Here is a 22,602-nt window from a genome sequence, read left to right on the forward strand (position 1 = left end):
GTGGACCAGGGACTCCGTCCCCATGGGATACCTGAGTATGAGGTCCTAAATTTCTCCTCAACCCTGACAGCTCCCCCACCTCTCTATCCCAGATTGTTCTCTAAGGAAGAGATTGCAGAGATCCGAAACACTTCCCTACGGGATATTCTAGTGGCTGTCACCAATGTAGACCCCAGTGCAGTACAGCCCAGTGTCTTCTTTTGGCTTGCAGGTAAGTTACCTTGAGGTAGTTAGAGGCGTGTGGCTCCAGAGTCTTGTCCTTTCTCGGCTATAGGCTTGGTTTGATATGGCTGGATGACCACTCTAAGTGTGGTGTGAGCTAGGGTGCTGCCCTTGAGAAATTTGGTTCTACGTGCCAGGGTTGCCACATACAGTTTCCCTTTGAACAAGCTTTGTAGATGCTGGATTGGGGGTAGGGTCAACTCTCTCAAAGACCTACATTCAGATGAAACAGGAAGGGGCCACGAGTGGCATTCAGAAGGCCAAATGAGGGTAAAGGATATTATATTCCACAGCAGTGCTGAAAAAAGATCTGTGGGGGGGGGGGAGCAGGGCAGGGCGGGGTGGGGTTAGAGACTTTGAGGTGCATGCTGGGACCTGCTTGCTATCTACATGGGCAAATGTCATCATCTTGCTGCAATGACAGGGGTAAACAGCCCCATCCTCTCTAGTTCCCAGATCACCCTCACCACCCTCTGTTAACACTCTCCTCAGTGACCTTGTGCCAGAATGTGGCGTAGAACTGGATATTCTGACTTCCTCTGCCTCCCCAGGAGACCCCTGTCCACAACCAAGTCAGCTCAGCACCGAAGGCCTGCCAGCCTGTGCCCCCCTCTTCATCTGGGACTATTTCGAGGGGAGTGGTTTTGGCTTCGGACTCACCATTGGAGCCCTCTGCTGTTTCCCCTTAGGTAGGAGACAGATGGGTAGGCAAGGTGGGGCTACTGAAAGGTATAATCTAGGGCGTGGGCTGGGGTTGTTTTTATGCACAACAACAAACAATGTAGAGTACTGTGTCCCTCTGGGTGGTGAGAGGAGCATCATGGGAGGAAAAGGTGTCTGACTGCAGATAAGTGAACTCCAGGGAGATTTGCCTCCCTGGTCTTCTGGGATGCTCCCAAGCCCCTTTGTCAAGAGTCAGTAAGAGTCCCTGATCTACAGCTGTTAGAAAGAGCCTGGCAGCCTGGGGAGCTGTCAGAGACAAATGCTCAGCCGGGAAGCAGAGCTGGGGCAGACTCAGTTTCTGGAACAGGAGCATGGTAGGGCTGTGTGTGGTATGTGCGCCTGGTATGGTGCGCCTAGCTTGTGGCTTGAGGAGTCTGGACTTAGTTTCTGGTTGGGAAGGGACTTGAGTAACGGAAGCAATGGTGGCTGATATTTTAGACATTACCCAGAGCTTCCCATGGGTTGCAACATGCTCCCCCCACAGAGCCTTACACTTTGAAAGTTGGGCAGCAGGAGGGTCAGAAGGTAGCAATAGAAGGAGCTCTTCCTAGGGAAAGGAGGTGAGAAGGGGGTGACTCCTCTCTCCCACAGCCACTTTCCCCTGAACATCCCTCTCCGCTCTCACACCAGTCAGCCTCCTCAGTGCCTGGATTGTCGCCCGGCTTCGGATGAGGAATTTCAAGAGGCTCCAGAGACAAGACCGCCAGAGCATCATGTCTGAGAAGCTTGTAGGGGGAGTGGAAGGTAGGCCCGGGGGCCGCCAGGGCGCTGAAGGGAAGGCCACAACTTGGGGCTATGATCCATACCCCATCCCACAAGTTCAAGGAAAAAGAGCCACATTCCTGGGGGTGTGGGTAGAGCCTGGGCAGGCTGGGGAAAGCCATGGTAGGCACTGGCTCTGCAGGCTTCCAAGCTCCTCCCGATGATCCTAAATAAATGGAATGTGATCGAGCAGTAGAGGAGTCATAAGACCCTGCCTTCCTCTCAAAGGACTCTGACTCACAAGTTCTGAATGGCTTTGTAGCATCTTGTTCTAGAACTGCAAGCAACAGGAGTAATTAATGGAGGCCTGAAGTCAAGCAGGACTGGAATCTTGGCTCCACCGCTGAGGCCTAGCTGTTGGACCTTAGGCAGATTTTGTTTTAAATCTCTCTAAACCTGTTTCTTCCTATCTGTAAAGTAGTAATCCTAACGGTGCCGGTATCTTAGCTTGTGAAGAAATGTAATAACTAATTCAAAGCACTGCAGTGAGCATCCAGCAGACATTCAGGAAACGGTGGCCTTTAGTTACCTCATGGTTAGAGGAGCAACAGAACTGTTGAGAGAATGACCCTCAGAGTCTTGGGTTGGTGGGGTCAAGTTGTTGCTGAGACCCTGTACTGGCTCTCTCTCTCTCTCTCTCTCTCTCTCTCTCTCTCTCTCTCTCTCTCTCTCTCTCTCTCTCTCCTCTCTCCCTCTCTCTCTCCTTCTTCTTCTCCCTCCCCCTTCCCCCTCCCCCTCTCCCTCTTCCTCTCCCTATGTGTTCTTCTACACCCAGCTGACTCAACCCTATCTCTTCTTCCCAGCTTTGGAGTGGCAGGGCCGCAAGGAATCCTGCAGGCCGGTGCTTGTGCACTTACAGCCTGGACAGATCCGAGTAGTGGACGGCAGGCTCACCGTGCTCCGCACCATCCAGCTGCGGCCCCCGCAGCAAGTCAACCTCATCCTGTCCAGCAACCGTGGACGCCGCGCCCTGCTGCTCAAGATTCCCAAGGAGTATGACCTGGTATGTCCTGGCTGGCCTCATCTCAGATGAAGTAAGTGAAGGGAAAGGAACACTGAGCCAGGAGACAGGGATTTTGGCTTCTAGTCCCCAGATATAGTGCCTGATAGATAAATGTGAGCATGTCTGTCCTGTTTTGGATCCTCATAGTCTGGCGGCAACTGGCAGCCTCCTTCTTTGGTTATAAGTCCTAGCCATGAGTTCCTGGAAGAACCTGGGTCCTCTTCCCTGTTCTCTTATTTCAGACTCTAGAGGATTTTCTTTTTCTTTTTCCCCATTAATTAACGTATTTATTCCCTTTACATCCCAATCAGGACTTGGAAGGGAGTTAAACAGGAGGCGGATCATGGGTTCTGACTCCTTGGGTCACAGTCCACTACACACTCTGCCCCAGTGCCCCCCCCCACCTTGCCCCCTCCAGCTCTTCTCCAGTATGAACTATGTCTCACTAAAGCACATTTTTCTCTTCTGTAAATGAAGGTCAATTATTTCTTCTGCAAGGCCACACCAATGACCTCTTGTGTGTCCCAGGTGAAACACCTGTTCTTGAGAGGCTCTGACACGTTGGCCTCTGCTTCTGCTGCCTTTGAAGGTGCTGTTGTTTAATGTGGAGGAGGAACGGCAGGCACTGGTGGAAAACATCCGGGGAGCTCTGAAGGAGAATGGGTTGAGCTTCCAGGAGTGGGAGCTGAGGGAGCAGGAGCTGATGAGGGCAGCAGTGACCAGGCAGCAGCGGGGTCACCTCCTGGAGACGTTTTTCAGGCACCTTTTCTCCCAGGTGTGTACGGGGGATCATATCTGGTGTGCGTGTACATGTGCACGCGTGCATCGGTGGTGGCATCCTTTCCTTCATGAGGCCATGGGGATGATCATTCAATTCTCCAGGCTTGGATTCTCAGCTGAAAAGTCTGTCCCGACTGAGGTCAAGACACCAGGCTTTTATGTTACTGGAGTCCTAGGCCAGAGGTCAGAACTGGAGCTGTCGGAGTAGGGGTGTGTCCCAACAGATTAGGTTCAGCCACTGGCCTCATAAGTCAAAGTAATGGTGGCTACTCAGGGAAGGAATCTAATCAACCATGTTGGGAAGACAGATGGAACATCTAAACACTGACTCTGCAGGTACTGACAAGTACTTACGGGTCACATAGGGAAAGGGCAGAAGAGGGGGCCTAGAAGTTCGCTGTTCCAAGGTGACTGCAGGTTTGTGGCAGTAACTAGAGATTTTCAGGCATCTGGAACAGGATGTAAAGTCTGGTGGTAAAATACCTTTGTTACTCTCTTCTTGATGTCTTCATCCTTAAAAAGGGATGAGATAGATTAGGTTAATTTAGGACTGACCACCCTGATGACATCAGGGAGTTTTTTGTTTTGCTTTTTCAAAGGGATTTATTTTTAATTATTTCTGTGTTAGTGGGGGACAAATGAGTGTGGGTGCAGAGGGCAGAGGTTATCACATCCCTCTGGGACTTGAGTGACAGGCAAGAGGTTGTGAATTTCCTGAGAAACCTAATGAGGGTGTTGGGAACTGAACTTGGATTCCCTTGAAGAGAAGTATGTGCTCTTAACCCCTAGCTGCCTCTCCAGCCCCTAGTTTCAGGTTTTAGAGAGACACTCATTAACCAATTAACATGCCTTTGTGCCTGAGTTGAGCAGGAAATGAAAGCCCAGAGGAGATACACAAAATAAAGGCACAGATGCCAAGATTTACTCTGCTTTGAGGAGTCCATAGAACCACTTGAAGAGTTAGTGCTCTTCTGCAAAAGCAGTCTTTAAATTCTTCTCATATTCACTGCAAAGATGTCCCAACCCATCTGAATCCTGTCTCCTGATGTAAGACTCCAGGGAGACAGTGTACAGGAAGGAAGCAGGCCAAGACAGTACTGTGGGGCCCTGAGAACCATACTTCATCCCTTCTTTGGGGAGTGCACCGTGGAGATGTACTGTCTGCCATATGAACTTCTGAGAACTACAGGGAAAGTGTGGAAAAATTTGATAGAGGAGGGAAAAATCCCAAGACCGATGTCCACATCTAGTACAAAAATAAAGGCAACATGGATAGAACACTACAGTAGAGATAGAAGATTGAATGTAGAAAGTTTGATGGCATGTATCTGTAGTCCTAACACTGAAAAGGAGAATCAGGAGAATTTGGAGTTAGAGCCCAGCCTGGGCTACTGTCTCAGAACCAACGCTGCCTGTGGTAAAGTACTTGCTGGTGTGTGTACTCTGGGTTCTATCCCAAGCATGGGGTTCATGGGTAGACATGAATCCAGCATGCAGGCCATGCCTAACAAGTTAATTAATCTGTTGGATGGTGGTGATAGGCACACAAAAGAATGAAGCTTCAGTCTGGTGTAAGTTCATGATGGAGGTAAGATGGGCAAGGGCTCAAAGCTGCAAGAGTTTGGGCCCAGGAGAAAGGAGTGAGTAGGACTGAGCACTGAAGAAGGGAGAGAGAGGATGAATGCTTGGGAAGGAGCAGGCAGCTAGCTGGGGGAGGATTCATGTTGGAGACTGTCATTTAATGGGCATGTGCCATGGACGCCGGGTCAGACTTCAGGTTATGGGGAAATGAATCCCAGACAAACAAACGGATGTGCCTGAGGTTATGGTGCACACAGGTGGCATCGCTGGGACATGAACCCAGGTCTCTTACCCCAGGCTCTTTCCACTAAAGTACCTTGTTTGAAGCTACAATGCTTGCCTCATGAAAATACAGTCAGGCTTGGATTGAGCAGCTGTTGATAGGCAGGAAAAACAGGTAATGTGACCTGTGGCCTACCTGCTTCCCTCTGTCTGCTCTCTCTGTCGTCTGCTGCTGGGGCAGTCCCTGGCTAAGATGGAGGTGGCCCATAATAAGAATTCTCCTCTCCCCAAACCTTGAGATGCAAGTCAGACATAAAGGATTTACATAGTCTCAGGAACTACAAAGTGGGGTCTTTGGCTTGGCTGAGAAAGATCTGGAAGAGAAAGTGGTCAGCAGACAAGGCCTGTCTTCGATTACCTCTACTTTCTCCTTGACTGTTTTCCCCTGTGACTCTGAACCCACTGTGCTCAGAGCATGTCAGAGCATATTTGGGACCTATCAGCTCTAACTCTAAATACCCAGGTTGGGTCAAATATACATACTTGATTCAGTCAGCTAAGTCAGAGAACCAGAACTCCGTGGCTGGTTAAATATAATCACCCACAGGCCTGGGTTGCTTATGGGGGTATGTCGGACAAATATCTGTCTCAGAAAGTGGCCCCATCAACCTGTAAGTGAAGGATGCTTCCTCTTCCCCCCCCCCCCACCTCCCACCTCTGGGGCTGCCTAAATGCAGGTGTTAGACATCAATCAAGCAGATGCAGGGACTCTGCCTCTGGACTCTTCAACGAAGGTACGTGAGGCCCTGACCTGTGAGCTGAGCAGAGCTGAGTTCGCAGACTCCCTAGGCCTCAAGCCCCAGGATATGTTTGTGGAGTCCATGTTTTCTCTGGCTGACAAAGATGGCAATGGCTACCTGTCTTTCCGGGAGTTCCTGGACATCCTGGTGGTCTTCATGAAAGGTGAGGAAGGAGAAAATCATTGTCCAGACAGAGGTGGGGCACTGATGTTGAAGTGTGGCTGACCTATTGGAAATGGAGCGCCCGGAAGCTGGGTCTTCAACTACAGCAGATGCCTGGCATCTAGAAAGAGTTTGTAGAGGTTGGGTGGGTCTCTCCTCACAGAACCCTTCTTCTTCAGGCTCCCCAGAGGAGAAGTCTCGCCTTATGTTCCGAATGTATGACTTTGATGGGAACGGTCTCATTTCCAAGGATGAGTTCATTAGGATGCTAAGGTTCGTCCTCTCCAGCAGGCAGGACAGGGACTGCCAGGGAGAGGGGCTACCAGTGGGATAGCAGAAGTGTAAAGGAGAAGTAGGGGGGTGTGCTCTTTATTTTTGTAACCAGAACCTTCTAGAATTAATAGGGGAGTTGGGACCCTGTTATCCTGAAGGATCCTGAAGTGAATGGCCAGTGAGCCTTTGTGTCTGGGCTTGGTGCCCGCTTCCAACCCTAGGTCCTTCATCGAGATCTCCAACAACTGCCTGTCCAAGGCCCAGCTGGCTGAGGTGGTAGAATCCATGTTCCGGGAGTCAGGCTTCCAGGATAAGGAGGAGCTGACCTGGGAGGACTTCCATTTCATGCTGCGGGATCATGACAGTGATCTCCGATTCACACAGCTCTGTGTCAAAGGTGGGGCCGCCTGGTCAACAGGGTTGATTTATTTGTTGGGTATAATTCCTATATACTTTTAGGAACCCACAGAAACACTTTATTTAAAAACAAGAAGAAAAATCAATATAATAATGAATATATAATATAGCTAGTGCAGATTATATTCTCTTTTATACCTAAGCAATTATCAAATAACATTGCTAATTTATTTTTATCTGTATGCGGAAAGGGGCCCAAGAAGATGAAAGTGCCTAGGCCTATGGATGTACCCTGGTTGCTGCCGTGGGTGGGGTAAGGTTGGGGCAGAAGACTTGTTTTTTGTTGTTTGTTTGAGACAAGAGTCTTGCTATGTGCATGGTGGGTAGTCGGGAACTTGCAATGTAGGCTGACCTTGAACTTGTGGCTGTCCTCCTGCCTCTGCCTCTAAAGTGCTGAGATAACTGATATGCGCTACTACACAAGTCTTTGGTAGGAGATGTTGACTGGAACTGTTCTCCTCCTGGCTCCTGGCAAAAGCCACCCCACCCTTGCTGCTCTAAGCTTGGAGCAGGGAGGAAACAATGTTTCTTTGTTACAACTCTATTTGGCCAGGTTATGTTCTCCTTAGCTGGGTTGTATGGTCCTGGTATATTTGGGGTTGGGTCCCCCAACTCCCACCCTATCTCCTGGTTAAGTGCTCAGTAAGCGTGTGCTGAATACATCCTGGCCCAACTCCTTTGTTCTTTCTACTCCTTCTGACTCTACCTGTGTCTGACTCACGTGGGTGGAGGCCAGGGTCTCAGTGAGGAAAGGGACAGAGAGCAAGCAGGGGTCTGTGTGTGGCCTGTCCTGAGCTGTCACAATGTCTTCCTGATGCTTCTTGGGCGTGTTGAGACCAAACCCCGTCCTTCCCAGATTATGAGACAAGTGGGGGCTGGCAGCATTGCTGAGAGACAGGAGCTAGTTGGGCAAGATGAGGATAGACTTCTGCAGGAGGCTTCCTCTGGCCTCAGGGCAAGGGGAGCTGCTGAAGAGGAAAGTTGGGTTTGTAGCTTTTCCTGCCAAGGCAAGGCAAAGGGCACTTGGGCCTGCGGGTGGGCAGAGGCCAGGGAGGGACCCGGAAGTGAGTCAGGCTACACAGTCGTTGGGGTATTCTGCCCTGAGATAACTAGGCAGGGGCTGAGGATCATGCTGAAGGTTAACTATGTGTGGTGTCTTGTTTCACTTTTAATCATCACTGTGCTTGTTTTCTTCTGATCTTATTTGAAAAAGATTTCACATGACGGAAAAAGCACAAGAATATTACAAACAGCCCCTCCCTTTTCACCAGAATCTGTTCTTCATCACTATTTCGACACATCTGCTGTTTACTGAAAATTGGAGACTGGATATCTGGACTTATTTTTGTTTTTTGGTTTTTTGTTTGTTTGTTTGTTTGTTTTTTGGTTGTTGTTGTTGGCTTTTCAAGACAGGGTTTCTTTGTGTAGCACTGGCTGTCCTGGAACTCACTCTGTAGACCAAGCTGGCCTCCAACTCAGAAATCTGCCTGCCTTTGCCTCCCAAGTGCTTGGATTAAAGGTGTGCGCCACCACTGCCCACCTGTACTTGGTTTTAAACACTTAATGTTAGAGTAAGAGGTGTGGATCAGTGGTTAAGAGCTCTTACAGAGGGCCCCAGTTCAGTTCCTGGGAACCATGTGACAGCTCACAACCATCTGTGACCAAGTTCCAGGGCATCAGGTGTTCTCATTTGGCCTCGTCGAACATCAGGCACGCATGTGATGCACATAAATACATGGATACAAGCACCCGCAAACATAGATCTAAAATAAGTAAATCTTTAAGCACTTGAACTTACGTAGATCAGTTTATCATGATCCAAGACATCTTTGGTGTTGGCTCAGAATTTAGAAGCCTCTTGGAGGCTCCAGACTTCCTAAGAATTTGGATTTGCAGCTCGACCTTGCTTTGTTCAGCCCTGACAGAACAATGAGACGAAGTCTCCAGGGTTTTATTATGAACATTTTCAAACACAGACTAGAAAGACTTTTGAGTGACCTCCCTTCTAGCTATCTATCACTGACAGGTGAGTGCAGTTCCCACGGGAACCAAGAGCTGAGGCTGGGTACCCGGAGGCAGGATCTCTTTTTAATGAAGCCTTTCTACAGGAAAAAGGGCACCCTGCAGTTTGAGCCAGGCTCTCCTAGACTCTAGGCTCTGAGCTGTTCCCTAACCAAGCTCTGTACCCCAGGGGTAGAAGTGCCGGAAGTGATCAAGAACCTCTGTCGGCGAGCCTCCTACATCAGCCAGGAGAAGATCTGGTAAGCTCCCATCTTCATGTATTGGGTGGTTGTCATTTTGCAGAGAATGGCTGAGGTTGGGCACCCCTAACACACACACACACACACACACACACACACACACACACACACATCAATGTAGCACGTTAATGCAAATAGAAAAGGGCCCCACTTCCTCCTAGTGGACAGACACATCCTTCATCAGGGTGAGGAGAGAGCCTGCTGAGTTTTGGCAAAGCTTGCTTCCCGCCTGGGCCAAGCATCCTTGTAGAGGACATAGCTATGAATGGAGGCCTCAACTGGGACTTGCTCTGTGTCTGCCTATCTGTGGGAATCTTGCTGTCCTGTGTGGAGGGTTTGGAGGCAGAGCAGGGGTCAGATGGTACCTTGTGCCTTTCCTTCTTAGTCCTTCACCCAGAATGAGCGCCCACTGTGCCCGAAACAACGTGAAGACCACGGCATCACCACAGAGACTGCAGTGCCCCGTAGACACAGACCCACCTCAAGAGATTCGACGGAGGTTTGGCAAAAAGTATGCCTGCTGTGCCCCTAAAGTCCACGCACCCTTCAGCAATCCATTGCGTGGCTTGGGGCACTCTACTTTGTTGGCAGATAAATACTCTCTGCCCCAGAATGCCTTTTGCACAGTGAGTCTGGTATACCATAATGATGAATATTGGAATAGTAGGAAGGGCAAGGGAAACTCAAGGCTGTTTTTTCTCTCTGCCTGGGAAGTCAGGAGAGCCTTCATAGAGGCCCTGCCCTAACTAGCTTTTTATTGCTAGGATAAAACCATGACCACAAGCAACTTGGGGAGAAAGGGGCTTATGGTTATACTCTATGATAGATGGGTTACAATCTATCATAGAGTATAGGGTTACAATCTATCATAGAGTGTAGGGTTACAATATATCATAGAGTATAGGGTTATAATATATCATAGAGTATAGGGTTACAATATATCATAGAGTATAGGGTTACAATCTATCATAGAGTATAGGGTTACAATATATCATAGAGTATAGGGTTACAATCTATCATAGAGTATAGGGTTACAATATATCAGAGTATAGGGTTATAATATGTCATAGAGTATAGAGTGCTAAGGCAGGAGCTTGAAGCAGGAACCACAAAGGACTACTGGCTGGCTTCCTCTGGCTTGTTCAGCTACCTTCCTTATACAGTCTAGGCTCACCTGCCTAGGGAGGGCACTGCCCTCGCTTGGCTGGGTCTGCTGACATCAATTAAGAAAAACATGCCCCACAAGTGTGCCAATCAGATACCAGGTGTGTCAAGTTAACTACTAATGCAAACTGTGACAGGCCTCTTGAGCCTTCTAAAGCCTCACTGTGGGTGTCTGGTAGGAACTACTAAACAGGGAGGGGAAGGGACCGTCTGTGAATGGACCCTGCTGTAGATGGAGTGTATCCCCAGAGCTGAAATAACTACTTGGAAGTCAGCCCTCACTTAGACAGTGGGGGCAAAGCCTTTGGGTCTGAACCCTGCTGCAAGAGGGTTCTCTGTTCTCCCCAGGCTGTCCCTTAGAGGCTCCCGCTTGGGGTAGCAGGTTTCCACTGTATTGAGTCTCACAGGCCAAAGGCTCCCTCTCTCCCAGGGTAACTTCATTCCAGCCCTTACTGTTCACTGAGGCACACCGAGAGAAGTTTCAACGCAGCCGCCGCCACCAAACGGTGCAGCAGTTCAAGCGCTTTATTGAGAATTACAGGCGCCACATTGGCTGTGTGGCGGTGTTCTACGCCATCACTGGGGCGCTCTTCCTGGAGAGAGCCTACTGTGAGTGACATCACATACCGCAAGTCTGGGGCTGGGAGCTGGGGCCTGTTGTGAGTGACACACATTCCGATGTAGGGTTGGGGGAAGGGCAGGCTGCAGTAAAGGACAATAGCGTCGCCTACAGCCTCACTGTTTCCCTTCCACAGACTATGCGTTTGAGGCACACCACAGCGGCATCACCGATACCACCCGTGTGGGCATCATCTTGTCCCGGGGCACGGCGGCCAGTGTCTCCTTCATGTTTTCCTACATTCTGCTCACCATGTGCCGCAACCTCATCACCTTCTTGCGGGAGACCTTCCTCAACCGCTACATTCCCTTCGATGCCGCTGTGGACTTCCATCGGCTCATCGCCTCCACGGCCATCATCCTCACAGGCAGGGGCGGGGCTGCTGCTCTGGGGTTCTCTTGGTGCAAACCTTGCTGGCTTCCCCTCCTCTTAGGCTCCTCCCTCACATTCATCTGCACTAACTTTAATGTCGATTGGTGGCCTTCTCCATGAGGATGGAGTTCCTGGGCTGTGGGATGGACTGGAGCCTAGGAGTCTGCCCTTCCCTGAATGGCTTTTCCTGCATTTCCTGCAAGGGCATCCCTGCCCCACCTTCTGACACGTACCAAGACTCTAGCACTAGGATACAAATGATTGCTTTCCTAGTTCTTATGTTTTAAAACAGATCTGTGAAAGAAACCAAAGGAATGTGCTTCCAGTGGTATAATTTCAGACGTGTGGCTGTGTTGGTAGAATGGGGAAGGAAAGGGGGGTTGATTACAGCTCAGCTGCCCCGCCCCCAAAGATGCTGTTTCAATCTGCCCTGTTTGGCACTTGAATGTGTTGTGCACCCTCACTGGGCTGTCCCTGGCCTCACCACCTTGTCTGGTCTTTCTTAGTCTTACACAGTGCTGGCCACGCAGTGAATGTGTACCTGTTCTCCATCAGTCCACTCAGTGTCCTCTCTTGCCTCTTCCCTGGACTCTTCCATGATGATGGGTAAGTGTGTGAGGAGTGAATTTCTTGAAGGGAGAGTATAAATCTTCTTGGCCTAGAGGACAGTGTCACTTTCTGGGAGAAAGCGACAATGACCAAGCTGAGCCATTGGCAGACGCAGAGACCAGTGCCTAGGTTGTGCTGCTCCTCTGGGAATTCTGGGAGAGGTCCCAGAGACCTCAACTCACGACTTCGCTATGTTTTCTGCACAGGTCGGAGTTTCCTCAGAAGTATTACTGGTGGTTCTTCCAGACTGTGCCAGGTGAGAGCCCTTCCCTTATATCAGTGTCTAGGCATCACTCCAAACTCCAGGCTCTGGGTTCTGTCACTGAACGGCTAAACTTACTCAACTCTTACAGTGAGCCAGGCTCTGCCCTCTGTCCCTGAGATCACTCCTTGGTAGAAAGACTTAGCTTGTCAGTATTATAACTCCCTCATCCTTGAACTAGTTCCTCCCTAGAAAGGGCTAACTGGCCTCCAATCTGGACCAGTTCTCAGGGGGATTAGGAGTAGGTCCCTTTTCATAATACCTATACCTGTCATAATATTCATAATACATATACCCGTCATAATATTCATAATACATATACCCGTCATAATATTCATAATACCTATACCTGTCATAATATTCATAATGCATATACTTGTCATAATATTCATAATACATAGACCTGTCATGATGTTTGCTTTGAGGAATGCTGTGTGCCAGCTGCATGGGAGAAGGACTTGGCTTTTTATCAAACCAGACAGAAGTCCCTACCCACACCATAAGATTTAACTAGGGTCATGGGGGAGGGGGAGAGCATATTCCTAGCTTCCCACAATCACCCATTTCAGAGCTAATAGCTGTGAATCTATTAAGACTTGTCCTAAACCTATTTATATTTCAGTCTGTCTCCTCTTGGGGGTAATATGTTTTCTATGCATGCTCTGTGAAATACAGCAGGGTTTTTTTTTTTTTTTTGGTAATCCTACTGCTTTGAACTTCAGAGGGCGCTTGCTGACTTTGGTGCGCTGGGATTTGGTGGATAAGACTGTATTTATGCTCCTCTCTCTACTCACAAGTTTACAGGCTGTGGTTCAATCCCCTCTTAACCTTTGCTTTTCCACACATCAGGGCTCTAATCTTCCTAATTACTGCCTTTCTCCTCCTTGATCACTGGAGGGTATTCTGAGCTTCTATACCCCCATTCTGGCTCCAGTATCACCCTCTCTGTACCCCTGATATGGGGTCCTCCATGAAAGAGGATGGGGCTTCCTACCAACTCCAGGCTGAACAGAGAACTCTGGCAATTTGCTGGGTTAGTAGGGTCCCATGCACAAATTGGTTTAGCGTCCATGTCAAGTCCTATGAAAACCAATGGGTTGGTGCAGTTCTGACACCATGGGGACACAGCCTGACATTCCTCATGTCTCATCTAGAGATGGCTGTGTATTCAATTCATTCAGTACACATTTATACAAAGCCTGCAGTGTGCCAGGCCTAGCAGCAGAGGATCAGTGGTGAGACAGCCTAGTGTGGTTCTTGTTCTTTAGGACCTGAGGGTCAAGAAAAGGGGTGACATTTAAATTGAAAGAGTGATGACACAGGCGGAAAGCTATAGAAGATGAATAGGCTCTGTTGAATCAAACTGTGCCTGTGATCTGGGTGTACTTAAGTTCAAGACCACTTTATTACCCCTCTAGTTCAAAGAGAGGCGTAGAGAGGGACATGACTGAAAACCCCAGGGCACCCCTCCACACTGCACTGGCTCTCAGTCTTTTGCCTCCTGTCCTCCTTAGGTCTCACTGGGGTCCTCTTGCTACTGGCCCTGGCCATCATGTACGTCTTCGCCTCCCACCACTTCCGCCGCCGCAGTTTCCGGGGCTTCTGGCTGACCCACCACCTCTACATTTTTCTCTACATCCTGGTGAGGACTTTAGGCTGTGGTCCAGGCCTTTGGGGTGTGTGAAAGACATTCCTCGGGAGGCCATGAAAGCTGGGACCTTGGTTTTCCATCCCCTAAAAGTTATTTCAAGTATTCATTTCTCCACATCCCGCTACAAAGATGGAAATTATAGAGTGGGGCTCTCCAGTAGGTTTGACCCCATTATGTGGCTCTTAGAAGATTCTCTCCTTTCTGTGGTTTTTTTATTCTTCAGTAGTAGCTCTGCCAGGCTCATCCACAATCCTCACAGACTTCCCCACACCATTTCTTTCCAGTTCTCTACTTTTGAGTGGCTGGTTTTTGGTTTCAGGGGAGACTTCTTGTACCTCAAGGAAGAATTATTCTTTTGGAGAAAGTTTAAATGGTTCTATTCTGTTCTGATCTCATCTGAGAAAGCATTAGCCGCATCATCTAGCCAAACAACACTTGTAAAGTTAATGAGGTCACTCAAAACACCAGCCAAATTGTTGATAAGATGAACTTTAAGACTCCACCTTATTGGCCAGGTGGTGGTGGCACAGGCCTGTAATCCCAGCACTCTGGGAGGCAGAGGCAGGTGGATTTCTGAGTTCGAGGCCAGCCTGGTCTACAGAGTGAGTTCCAGGACAGCCAGGGCTATACAGCGAAATCCTGTCTCAAAAAAAACAAAAAAACAAAAAAACAAAACAAAACAAAAAACAAAAAAACAAAAAACAAAACAAATCCAAAAAACCAAAAAACCAAACCAAAACAACAACAAAAAAACAAAACAGAAAAAACAAAAACAACAACACCCCCCCCAAAAAAATAAAGACTCTACCTTGTTAGAGTTGGGATGGAGCAAGTGGTTCAAGAGGACGCTGAGGTGGATTACTGGAGGATAAGGAGCTTATCTGAAGTGTTATCAACACCATGGACACACAGACAGACAGACAGACAGGGGCGCTTATGATCTGGGCTCCAAGAAGAGAGTTCAGGTCCTGACACCAGAGACAGAATGGCTTGGGTCTTTGAAGACAGTCAGAGGCTAGGGAACAGAGGAAGGGAGGATCTCTTACACCCTTTGAAGATAGGGGAGAGTTACACCAAAAACCTGCAGCCAGAAAGAGGGAGAGAAGGGAGCAGAGATCAGATGTGGCATTCCTTTGATTAGACTCACTCTCCCAGGAGATGTCCTGACACTGGCTTGTCAGCTAACTCAGGACTCAGAGACAATGCCTGACAGGATCTGTGAGAGCAGGTCCAAGCAGAGGCTGGATTCTACCATTGCTATTCTTACATACCTATACTGTTTCCTTCTCAACACATGGTCTTCTTTCCTTCACGTTCCCTCTCCTCTCCTGATCCCTTCACCCTCCACTGTGTTGTCATCAGCTGATCTACCTCAACTCCTGAGCAGACTCTGAGCTGGGTCCCTGTGCTATTTACTCAGATTGCCCGCCTTCCTCAGGTACACAGTATTCCCCAAAGGGGAATACTTCCTCAGGTACACGGGTCTGAAGGCCTCCACTGTTCCTACTTGGTGATTGATGGCTTGGCTGCTAGCATTCAAAGAGCCCAGGCCCTGATGACTGGCATGTTTATTTCCTAATCGAGCAGCATACAGGGATCTCCTTTGTTCTGAGATGAAGAATAAGAATGTACCACTGCCTGGGTGTGGCTTGATCCTGTTATCCATCCCCCTCATCCCAGATGCAGCTCTGTCCTCACTAATAGCTGGGACACACACACACACACACACAGACACACACACAACTTGCCTGTGGCTCAGCAAGCAATTATTTCATGATTTTGAAATAACTATCTGGCTTGGCTTAGGATATTTCCTAGAACTGCTGATGTTTATTTCCAAAGAATCTCTCCCTCCTCTGGGAGCTGTGGCTAACTAATTTCCTCCCTTCCCACTAATTTCCCACCTATCCAATAATGTGTGGAACCCTAGCCTGCTGCCTACTGCTTCTGCTACAAAAATGTTGTTTCTTGTTTCTTGGTAATAAAACTAGTGGGAAGACCTAGTAGAGTGGCTAACCTGATCCCTAACGTCCAAGACTGCTTCCTGGGTCATTGCTGGTTGTAGATATCACTGGGTTGCTGGGTATCCCTAGCCTGGCAGATTGAGAACCTTTTATATGGGTAGAGAGATCAGGAATACAGTAGCTATCTTATCACCACAGGAGGTGGAGGGAGGCACTTGGCTCTGGGCAGAAAGGAAAGTTATAAGCAAAAGACCCCAGTATGGAGCAGGCCCTGAGAAAGAATGTCTAAATTAGCAACTCAGAAACTGAACTGCCCCACCATGGGGGAAAGCTTTAAAAATGTGGACCTCTTTCCTGGAGAAGGAATTCCTGAACAAGAGACCTGATTTCAATGAAACAGATAGCAACCAAGGGGTCTCCTCTGTTTTAGTTCTGAGGGAGGTCCAACAGATGGCAACTCTAAACCTCAGCTTCAGGAATTTAGGATTTGGGGGTTGGAGAGATGGCTCAGTGGTTAAGAGCACTAATTGCTCTTCCAAAGATCCTGAGTTCAATTCCCAGCAACCACATGGTAGCTCACAACCATCTGTAAAGGTATCTGATGCCCTCTTCTGGTGTGTCTGGAAACAACTTCAGGAATTTAGGATTTGCTGCACAGATCAGTGACACCAAACAGAAGGAATTGCTGAACACACTGTCCCAACAGTAAGCCATAGAAAACCATGGAGGAAAGTTTTACTTACACTGAACTGGTCATGGGGCAACTCAGGCCACAGCTTTAGAAGAGAGAGCTGAACAGTGAGAAGGCTGAGTGGGAACTGAAGAGCAATCCAGGTAGAAGGGCAGGCATGCACACAGATGTAGGGTGGGAAATGTGACAGACTATTCAGGGACTAAGGGCTTAGGTAGCAGCCAGACATGCTGGTGACATGTGGCGGTGGCCGATAAGGCAGAATTGTTATCAGAGCCCAGGGACATGGGGGAAAACAGAAAGTCAAGAGCAGAGGTGAGGAAACTAAGCTTAGACCACACCCGTGATTGGGGGTCCAGCAGGCATGACCTTAAAGAAAACCTTGAAGTAGGGTATGGTAGCCTGTAGTCCCGGCTACCAGCTACTGTAAGTTCAGAGCCTGCCTGGTCTAGAGAGTGAGTTCAAGGCTAGCCTTTCTTAAAGACTTCCTTAAAATAAAAGTAAGAAAAGAGCTTAGATGTAGCTCTGTGGTAAACACTTATCTAGCTAAGTCTCTAGGCTTAAAGCCTAGAGAGCAAAAGAGAGGAAAAGAGAGAATCCTGGGTGGGGTGGTTACGGTCTGTCAGGTTATTTCATGGAAAAGAGAGACTAGTTATGTGTTCTTAGCCACCCAAAGGTGGGATAAACAGGACGTCCTCTTCCTAGCCATTACCGAGTACTACGTGTGTACCCAGCAGGTACCACAAAGAACCAAAACGATGCTAGCACAGTCCCTGCCTCCAATCAAGACAATGATATGCATGGGAATGAGTCTGATTATGGATGATGGCAGGTTAAGTTAACAAGGAGATGATGTGACTGACATAAGGCCGAGGAGGCACCATTTCTGCTGAAACTTGGCAATGGGGATGGAAGTGGCCATGGGAAGAACTAGGAGTAGGAAGCCCAGGCTTCCTCCCCTTAGCCCTGTAAGTGCAAAGATTCCGAACTCAAAAGACTTGTATTTGAGGAACAGGGAGGAAAAACCAGCCAGTATGGTTCTAGAAGTCAGAGTGCTACAAGGCCAGAGGGTATAATGGGAAGTTGACTAAGGCTCTTTAGACAAAGGCATGATTAAAAAAAAACTTCAAAAAGTCACATTGGCCAGGTGTGTTGACACAGGCTTGTAAATCCTGCACTCAGAAGGCTGAGGCAGGAGGATCATCACAAACTCAAGGTCAGCATAGACTACATCTGAGATCAGCCCCCTCCCCAATACACACGCTAGATATTCCACCTGTCCAGGTGGGAGTCAACTTGGCTATGTCTAGGATGGTAGTATTCCTTTGGAATGCTTTGGAGGATGGAGGTTGCAGTGGTTGTTTTAGAACCTAGATAGTGAGGTGGGGACTGGATGCCCCAGTGGGAAGTTCATAGGGTCTAAGGGCCAAAGCTGGCACCACGGTCTGTTGTGTGCACCTCTGTGTCTGAGCCATATTCTTTCGTCTGTGTAGCTCATCATCCACGGCAGCTTTGCTCTGATCCAGATGCCCCGATTCCACATCTTCTTCCTGGTCCCTGCGATTATTTACGTGGGGGACAAGCTGGTGAGCCTGAGCCGGAAGAAGGTGGAGATCAGCGTAGTGAAGGCGGAGCTGCTGCCTTCAGGTACAAGCCTGGAGGTTGTGAGGGAACCAGCTTGGCTACCAAGGCAACTGACAGGGCACGGACAGCCCCTGGACCACTCCAGTCTATGGCCTTGCCCAGTGGAGGCGGAAGGGGCCTGGAGTCATTGGGAGGAGTGATTCGATGAGAAATGTTCTTTGCTAGAAGATTAGGCCCTGCTTAAGACAGGCAATGGAGGAGACTGGGCCAGGCTTCCTCTTGCCCTGTGCCTGCTCCAGCTCCTCCTCAAGGCAAGGCTCTATAAAGGAGTGTCTATTTGCTATCAGAGTTGAGGTTGGAGAACTTCTGGAGACCATATTGTTGCTGGATCCAAGGCAACCGTCTCTTGCATCATCCCTTCCCAGGAGTGACCCACCTGCGGTTCCAGAGGCCCCAGGGCTTTGAGTATAAGTCAGGGCAGTGGGTTCGGATTGCATGCCTGGCTCTGGGAACCACTGAGTACCACCCTTTCACGCTGACCTCTGCACCCCACGAGGACACGCTCAGTCTGCACATCCGGGCAGCTGGACCCTGGACCACCCGCCTCAGGGAGATCTACTCACCCCCAACGGGTGACACCTGTGCCAGATACCCTAAGGTACCCTGACCTCAGGCCTATTATCTATTCACTCTTCTATTCCCCCCAGTACCCCAGGCTCCCCATTGTACTGCCCCCCTCCACAATCCAGAGACTCGCTGTCCCAGAAAAAGACACAGAGCCAACCCCGCCCTGTATTTTTCCTGATGTCATATAACTTCCTATCCTTGCCTACTGTTTCCACTTGTGGCTTCAGAATGATGACCAAGCTGAATTTAAAAACCACTGCACTCCCTACAGCTGTACCTCGATGGACCTTTTGGAGAGGGCCACCAGGAATGGCATAAGTTTGAGGTGTCAGTGCTGGTAGGAGGGGGCATTGGAGTCACCCCTTTTGCCTCCATCCTCAAAGACCTGGTTTTCAAGTCATCAGTCAGCTGCCAGGTGTTCTGTAAGAAGGTGAGTGCCAGCCCCTGTTCACCTAACAATGACTGAGTCTCCTGCCTCCGGTCTTGTCTCTGATATCTGGGCAAAGACAAGTCTGTCTGAAACCCGGGAGGGGCAGTGTGTTGGAAAGATGCCAGGTTGTCCTGGTGACAGGCAGAATTGGTATACTGATGTCTGTAGGCCCCCACCCAGTTTCCAAGAGCTCCTTCACAGGAGTGCCCACACAGGAGCTCCTTGTGGGAGTCTCTCCAGGAAGGGCTGAAGGAAGGTAAAACAAAACAAGCAAGCAACGAAACTGCATTCCCTCATCCAGAAGAGGCCAGCCCTTGGAGAGCTGGCTGGGAGAGGGAAGGGCAACCTTTGGGTGGGGCACAAGTAAAACTGGCTTAGGTCTCCGGATCCAGGGGAGGTGCCAAGGTAGGACTTGCAGGTGGGCTGACCCTAGCAACATAGCCAAGGCTTCAGGCCCCCTGCACACAGGCCCCCTTTTCTGTAATTCTGACCCAGTGGCAGGCTCCTGCTTGTCTCTCTGGGCCTGGCGGGTGAATCAGGGGTGCTGGAATGCAGCAGGCAGAGGCCCAGCCTACATGCTGCCTTCACTCTGAAGGGGACAGCTCCTTTCCTGTCGTTATCCAGGGCCAGCTCTTCAATCCCTTCACTTGCAGCACCTGGCTTACCTCTTGAAAGCTTAAGTTGGCTCCCTGGGGGGCGGGGGGGGGGAGGCTTTTTTTAAAATCATATTTCAGGCAGCTAAGGATCCCCAGGTGGCAGCTCTATGAAAGGCCTTTGAGCTCAAAAGTTCTGCCTCTAGGCAGCTGCTCATGGGCTTGGCTTGAGGAAGCTACCTTGGACCTGACAGACCTTCAGCTCAGTGGTGGAAGGCTCTTTGGTGAGACTGCCTCTCACTCCCACCTCTCTCTGTCCAAGGGCAATATATCTCTGTATTGAAGCTGGCCCTACTTCCTTTTTTTTTCTTTTTTTTTGGGGGGGGGGGTGTTTTGAGACAGGGTTTCTCTGTGTAGCCCTGGCTGCCCTGGAACTCACTCTGTAGACCAGGTGGGCCTTGAATTCAGAAACCTGCCTGCCTCTGCCTTCCAAGTGCTGGGATTACAGGCGTGCGCCACCACTGCCTGGAACTGGCCCTACTTCCTGTACATTCTATTTCCTAGGTGGTCTAGGGACAGGAACAGACTAGCTAAGGTCAGAATTCCATGTTGAGATCCAAGACCTGCAGGGAAGCCAAGCTGGGCGGTCCCTGAGCCCCAGTGTGTGTCCTCAGATCTACTTCATCTGGGTGACAAGGACTCAGCGGCAGTTTGAGTGGCTGGCCGACATCATCCGGGAGGTGGAGGAGAATGACAGCAGGGACCTGGTGTCTGTGCACATCTATATTACTCAGCTGGCTGAGAAGTTTGACCTCAGGACCACCATGCTGGTAGGTCAGGGCCAGCCAGGCATGGCAGGTGGGCCACTCTCAGGGCCAAGGGTGGGTCCTAGCAGCGACCTTTCTCCCCCATTTTGTTCGCCAGTACATCTGTGAGCGGCACTTCCAGAAGGTGCTGAATAGGAGTTTGTTCACCGGCCTGCGCTCTGTCACCCACTTTGGCCGCCCTCCCTTTGAGCCCTTTTTCAACTCTCTGCAGGAAGTTCACCCCCAAGTAAGTCAGCTTCATATCTTAGTTCTCGACTCCTTTGGTCATTTGGGGGCTGAGCAAAGCTCTCAATCCTACTCTATCAAGGAAAACAATCGCTCACGCTGAGAATCCATCTCTTTGGAGATTTGTAAGTAACAGGCTGGAGAAACATAGATGGAGGGCCACCCTAAGGTGGGAAGGAAGGAAGGACAGAAGGATGGATGGATGGATGCAGGGAATAGAGATTTGCCAACTTGGAAGCCTAAGTTTATCCGCCAAACAGAAGAGCTCAACAATAGAAGGATTCCTTACTATACCATCAGGACTGTACTCACCATTAATACCAAGCCAACTCTTCCCCTGGATGTGGAACTAATTTTCACCATGACCAGTGAGTGGGCTGACCACAGACATCCTATACACCAAGTTGTCCCTAAATGTGAACATTGATTCAGTTCGTCCTTTTACACTGACCTAGCACTTACAAAGTTGAGCTAGACTTACAGTGAGCCAGCCCTCACCATACATGGTACAAAATAAATCTTCAATGTGAACACTGGGTGGTCGTTAACTGGACCAAAAAGCTAGCCTGTACCAGAAACGTGAACCTGGCTATCGGTTTGAATACTGATCCAGCTCTACCGGTAAATATGTTCATCTTTGGCTCTTCCTCCTCCAACAGGTCCGAAAGATTGGAGTATTTAGCTGTGGTCCCCCTGGCATGACCAAGAATGTGGAGAAAGCCTGTCAGCTCATCAACAGGCAGGACAGGACTCATTTCTCTCACCATTATGAGAACTTCTAGGCCTCCTGCCCAGCAACTATGCCCACTACTGCCCTGCGGGACAGCAGGGGCTTTGACCTGTGCCTTAACCCAGTACTCTTCATTTCTGGCTGCCCCAGCCTAGGCCCTTCCCACCTGCCAACTTGGTCCAGGTAGCCATGCTCAGGCAGCATGTGTGGGCTCAGAGAACTCTAGGGCCAGAATGTGTCTTGAGCTTGTCGAAGGAGCACTGTTTAAGAACTATAGGTTCAGAAGTAGGGAAGCTTTGGGGTTGGGACCAAGTGAGAATTAAGCAAAAACTTGGCAGTAGACAACCTGTCAAGTTTGTGTAGGTAACGAGTCTGAGGATGACTGATAGTATGGACGCTGGCATCTTTGAGTCCTGTTCTCTCTCTGTGTGTGTTCTTCCTCTCTTCAAAATGGTTAGGAGATGTCTTAGAGTAGCCAGGGGCAACTTACAGAAATCCTCAGGACCAGCCTAACTGAACAACTGATCCTCTCAAATTTTAAAATGTAGTCAGGCCTTCTGTGCCCACTAACCGCCTGGAGCAGTGCCTCTCAGACCGATCTCCCCCTTCTAGTAGTCTCTTTTGCAAATAAACAGTGCTTCCCCCTTCGGTGTTTCTTTTTTGCTGCCTTAGGTCAGAGGGGAGCTAGGGAAGTCATCCACCCAGCCGGCTTTGGCGCAGGGCTAGGCATCTCTCCAGTATCTAATGAATAAAAGCAGGTGGCAAAGGCTGAATACCCCAATGGAGGTCCCTTCCCTCCACCCCCTGCCCCGGGGCTGGGGGTGCCCTTCCTCACTCTGGCCTCTGCTAGGCTGCTGACCTTGAAGGACAGAGAGAAGTTCTCAGGGAGCTGCAGTCTGCCTGGCTTCCTCCAGGGCATCAGCTATTCTAGCTGTGCTGAGAGTCATCAGGCAGCATGAGGAGACAGATGTCTCCCAACCCTTCTAGGTCTGTTTTCTCAGGTGCAAAACAGTGGGTTCTCTTCCTGTCACTCAAAGGCAGAGCAACC

At 49.5% G+C, this 22,602-nt stretch overlaps 1 protein-coding gene across 1 annotated transcript in view; it reads left to right on the forward strand.

Annotated features, from left to right (window-relative positions):
* Positions 1-22,192, forward strand: part of Duox1 (dual oxidase 1) — a 33,998-nt gene extending 11,806 nt beyond the window's left edge. The window contains exons 13-33 of the mRNA XM_052183425.1: positions 93-211; positions 774-911; positions 1,576-1,689; positions 2,511-2,710; positions 3,300-3,485; positions 6,031-6,256; positions 6,435-6,528; positions 6,750-6,925; positions 9,137-9,206; positions 9,592-9,717; positions 10,801-10,979; positions 11,126-11,356; positions 11,868-11,967; positions 12,177-12,226; positions 13,747-13,874; positions 18,032-18,185; positions 18,548-18,780; positions 19,021-19,179; positions 20,447-20,602; positions 20,697-20,825; positions 21,484-22,192. Coding sequence (XP_052039385.1) covers positions 93-211; positions 774-911; positions 1,576-1,689; positions 2,511-2,710; positions 3,300-3,485; positions 6,031-6,256; positions 6,435-6,528; positions 6,750-6,925; positions 9,137-9,206; positions 9,592-9,717; positions 10,801-10,979; positions 11,126-11,356; positions 11,868-11,967; positions 12,177-12,226; positions 13,747-13,874; positions 18,032-18,185; positions 18,548-18,780; positions 19,021-19,179; positions 20,447-20,602; positions 20,697-20,825; positions 21,484-21,606 — 3,091 coding nt within the window. The 3' untranslated portion in view covers positions 21,607-22,192. The remainder of the gene's footprint in view (positions 1-92; positions 212-773; positions 912-1,575; positions 1,690-2,510; positions 2,711-3,299; positions 3,486-6,030; positions 6,257-6,434; positions 6,529-6,749; positions 6,926-9,136; positions 9,207-9,591; positions 9,718-10,800; positions 10,980-11,125; positions 11,357-11,867; positions 11,968-12,176; positions 12,227-13,746; positions 13,875-18,031; positions 18,186-18,547; positions 18,781-19,020; positions 19,180-20,446; positions 20,603-20,696; positions 20,826-21,483) is intronic.
* Positions 22,193-22,602: the final 410 nt, after the last annotated feature.

This window comes from Apodemus sylvaticus, chromosome 5, assembly GCF_947179515.1.
Source record: "Apodemus sylvaticus chromosome 5, mApoSyl1.1, whole genome shotgun sequence".
Classification (NCBI taxonomy): domain Eukaryota; kingdom Metazoa; phylum Chordata; class Mammalia; order Rodentia; family Muridae; genus Apodemus; species Apodemus sylvaticus.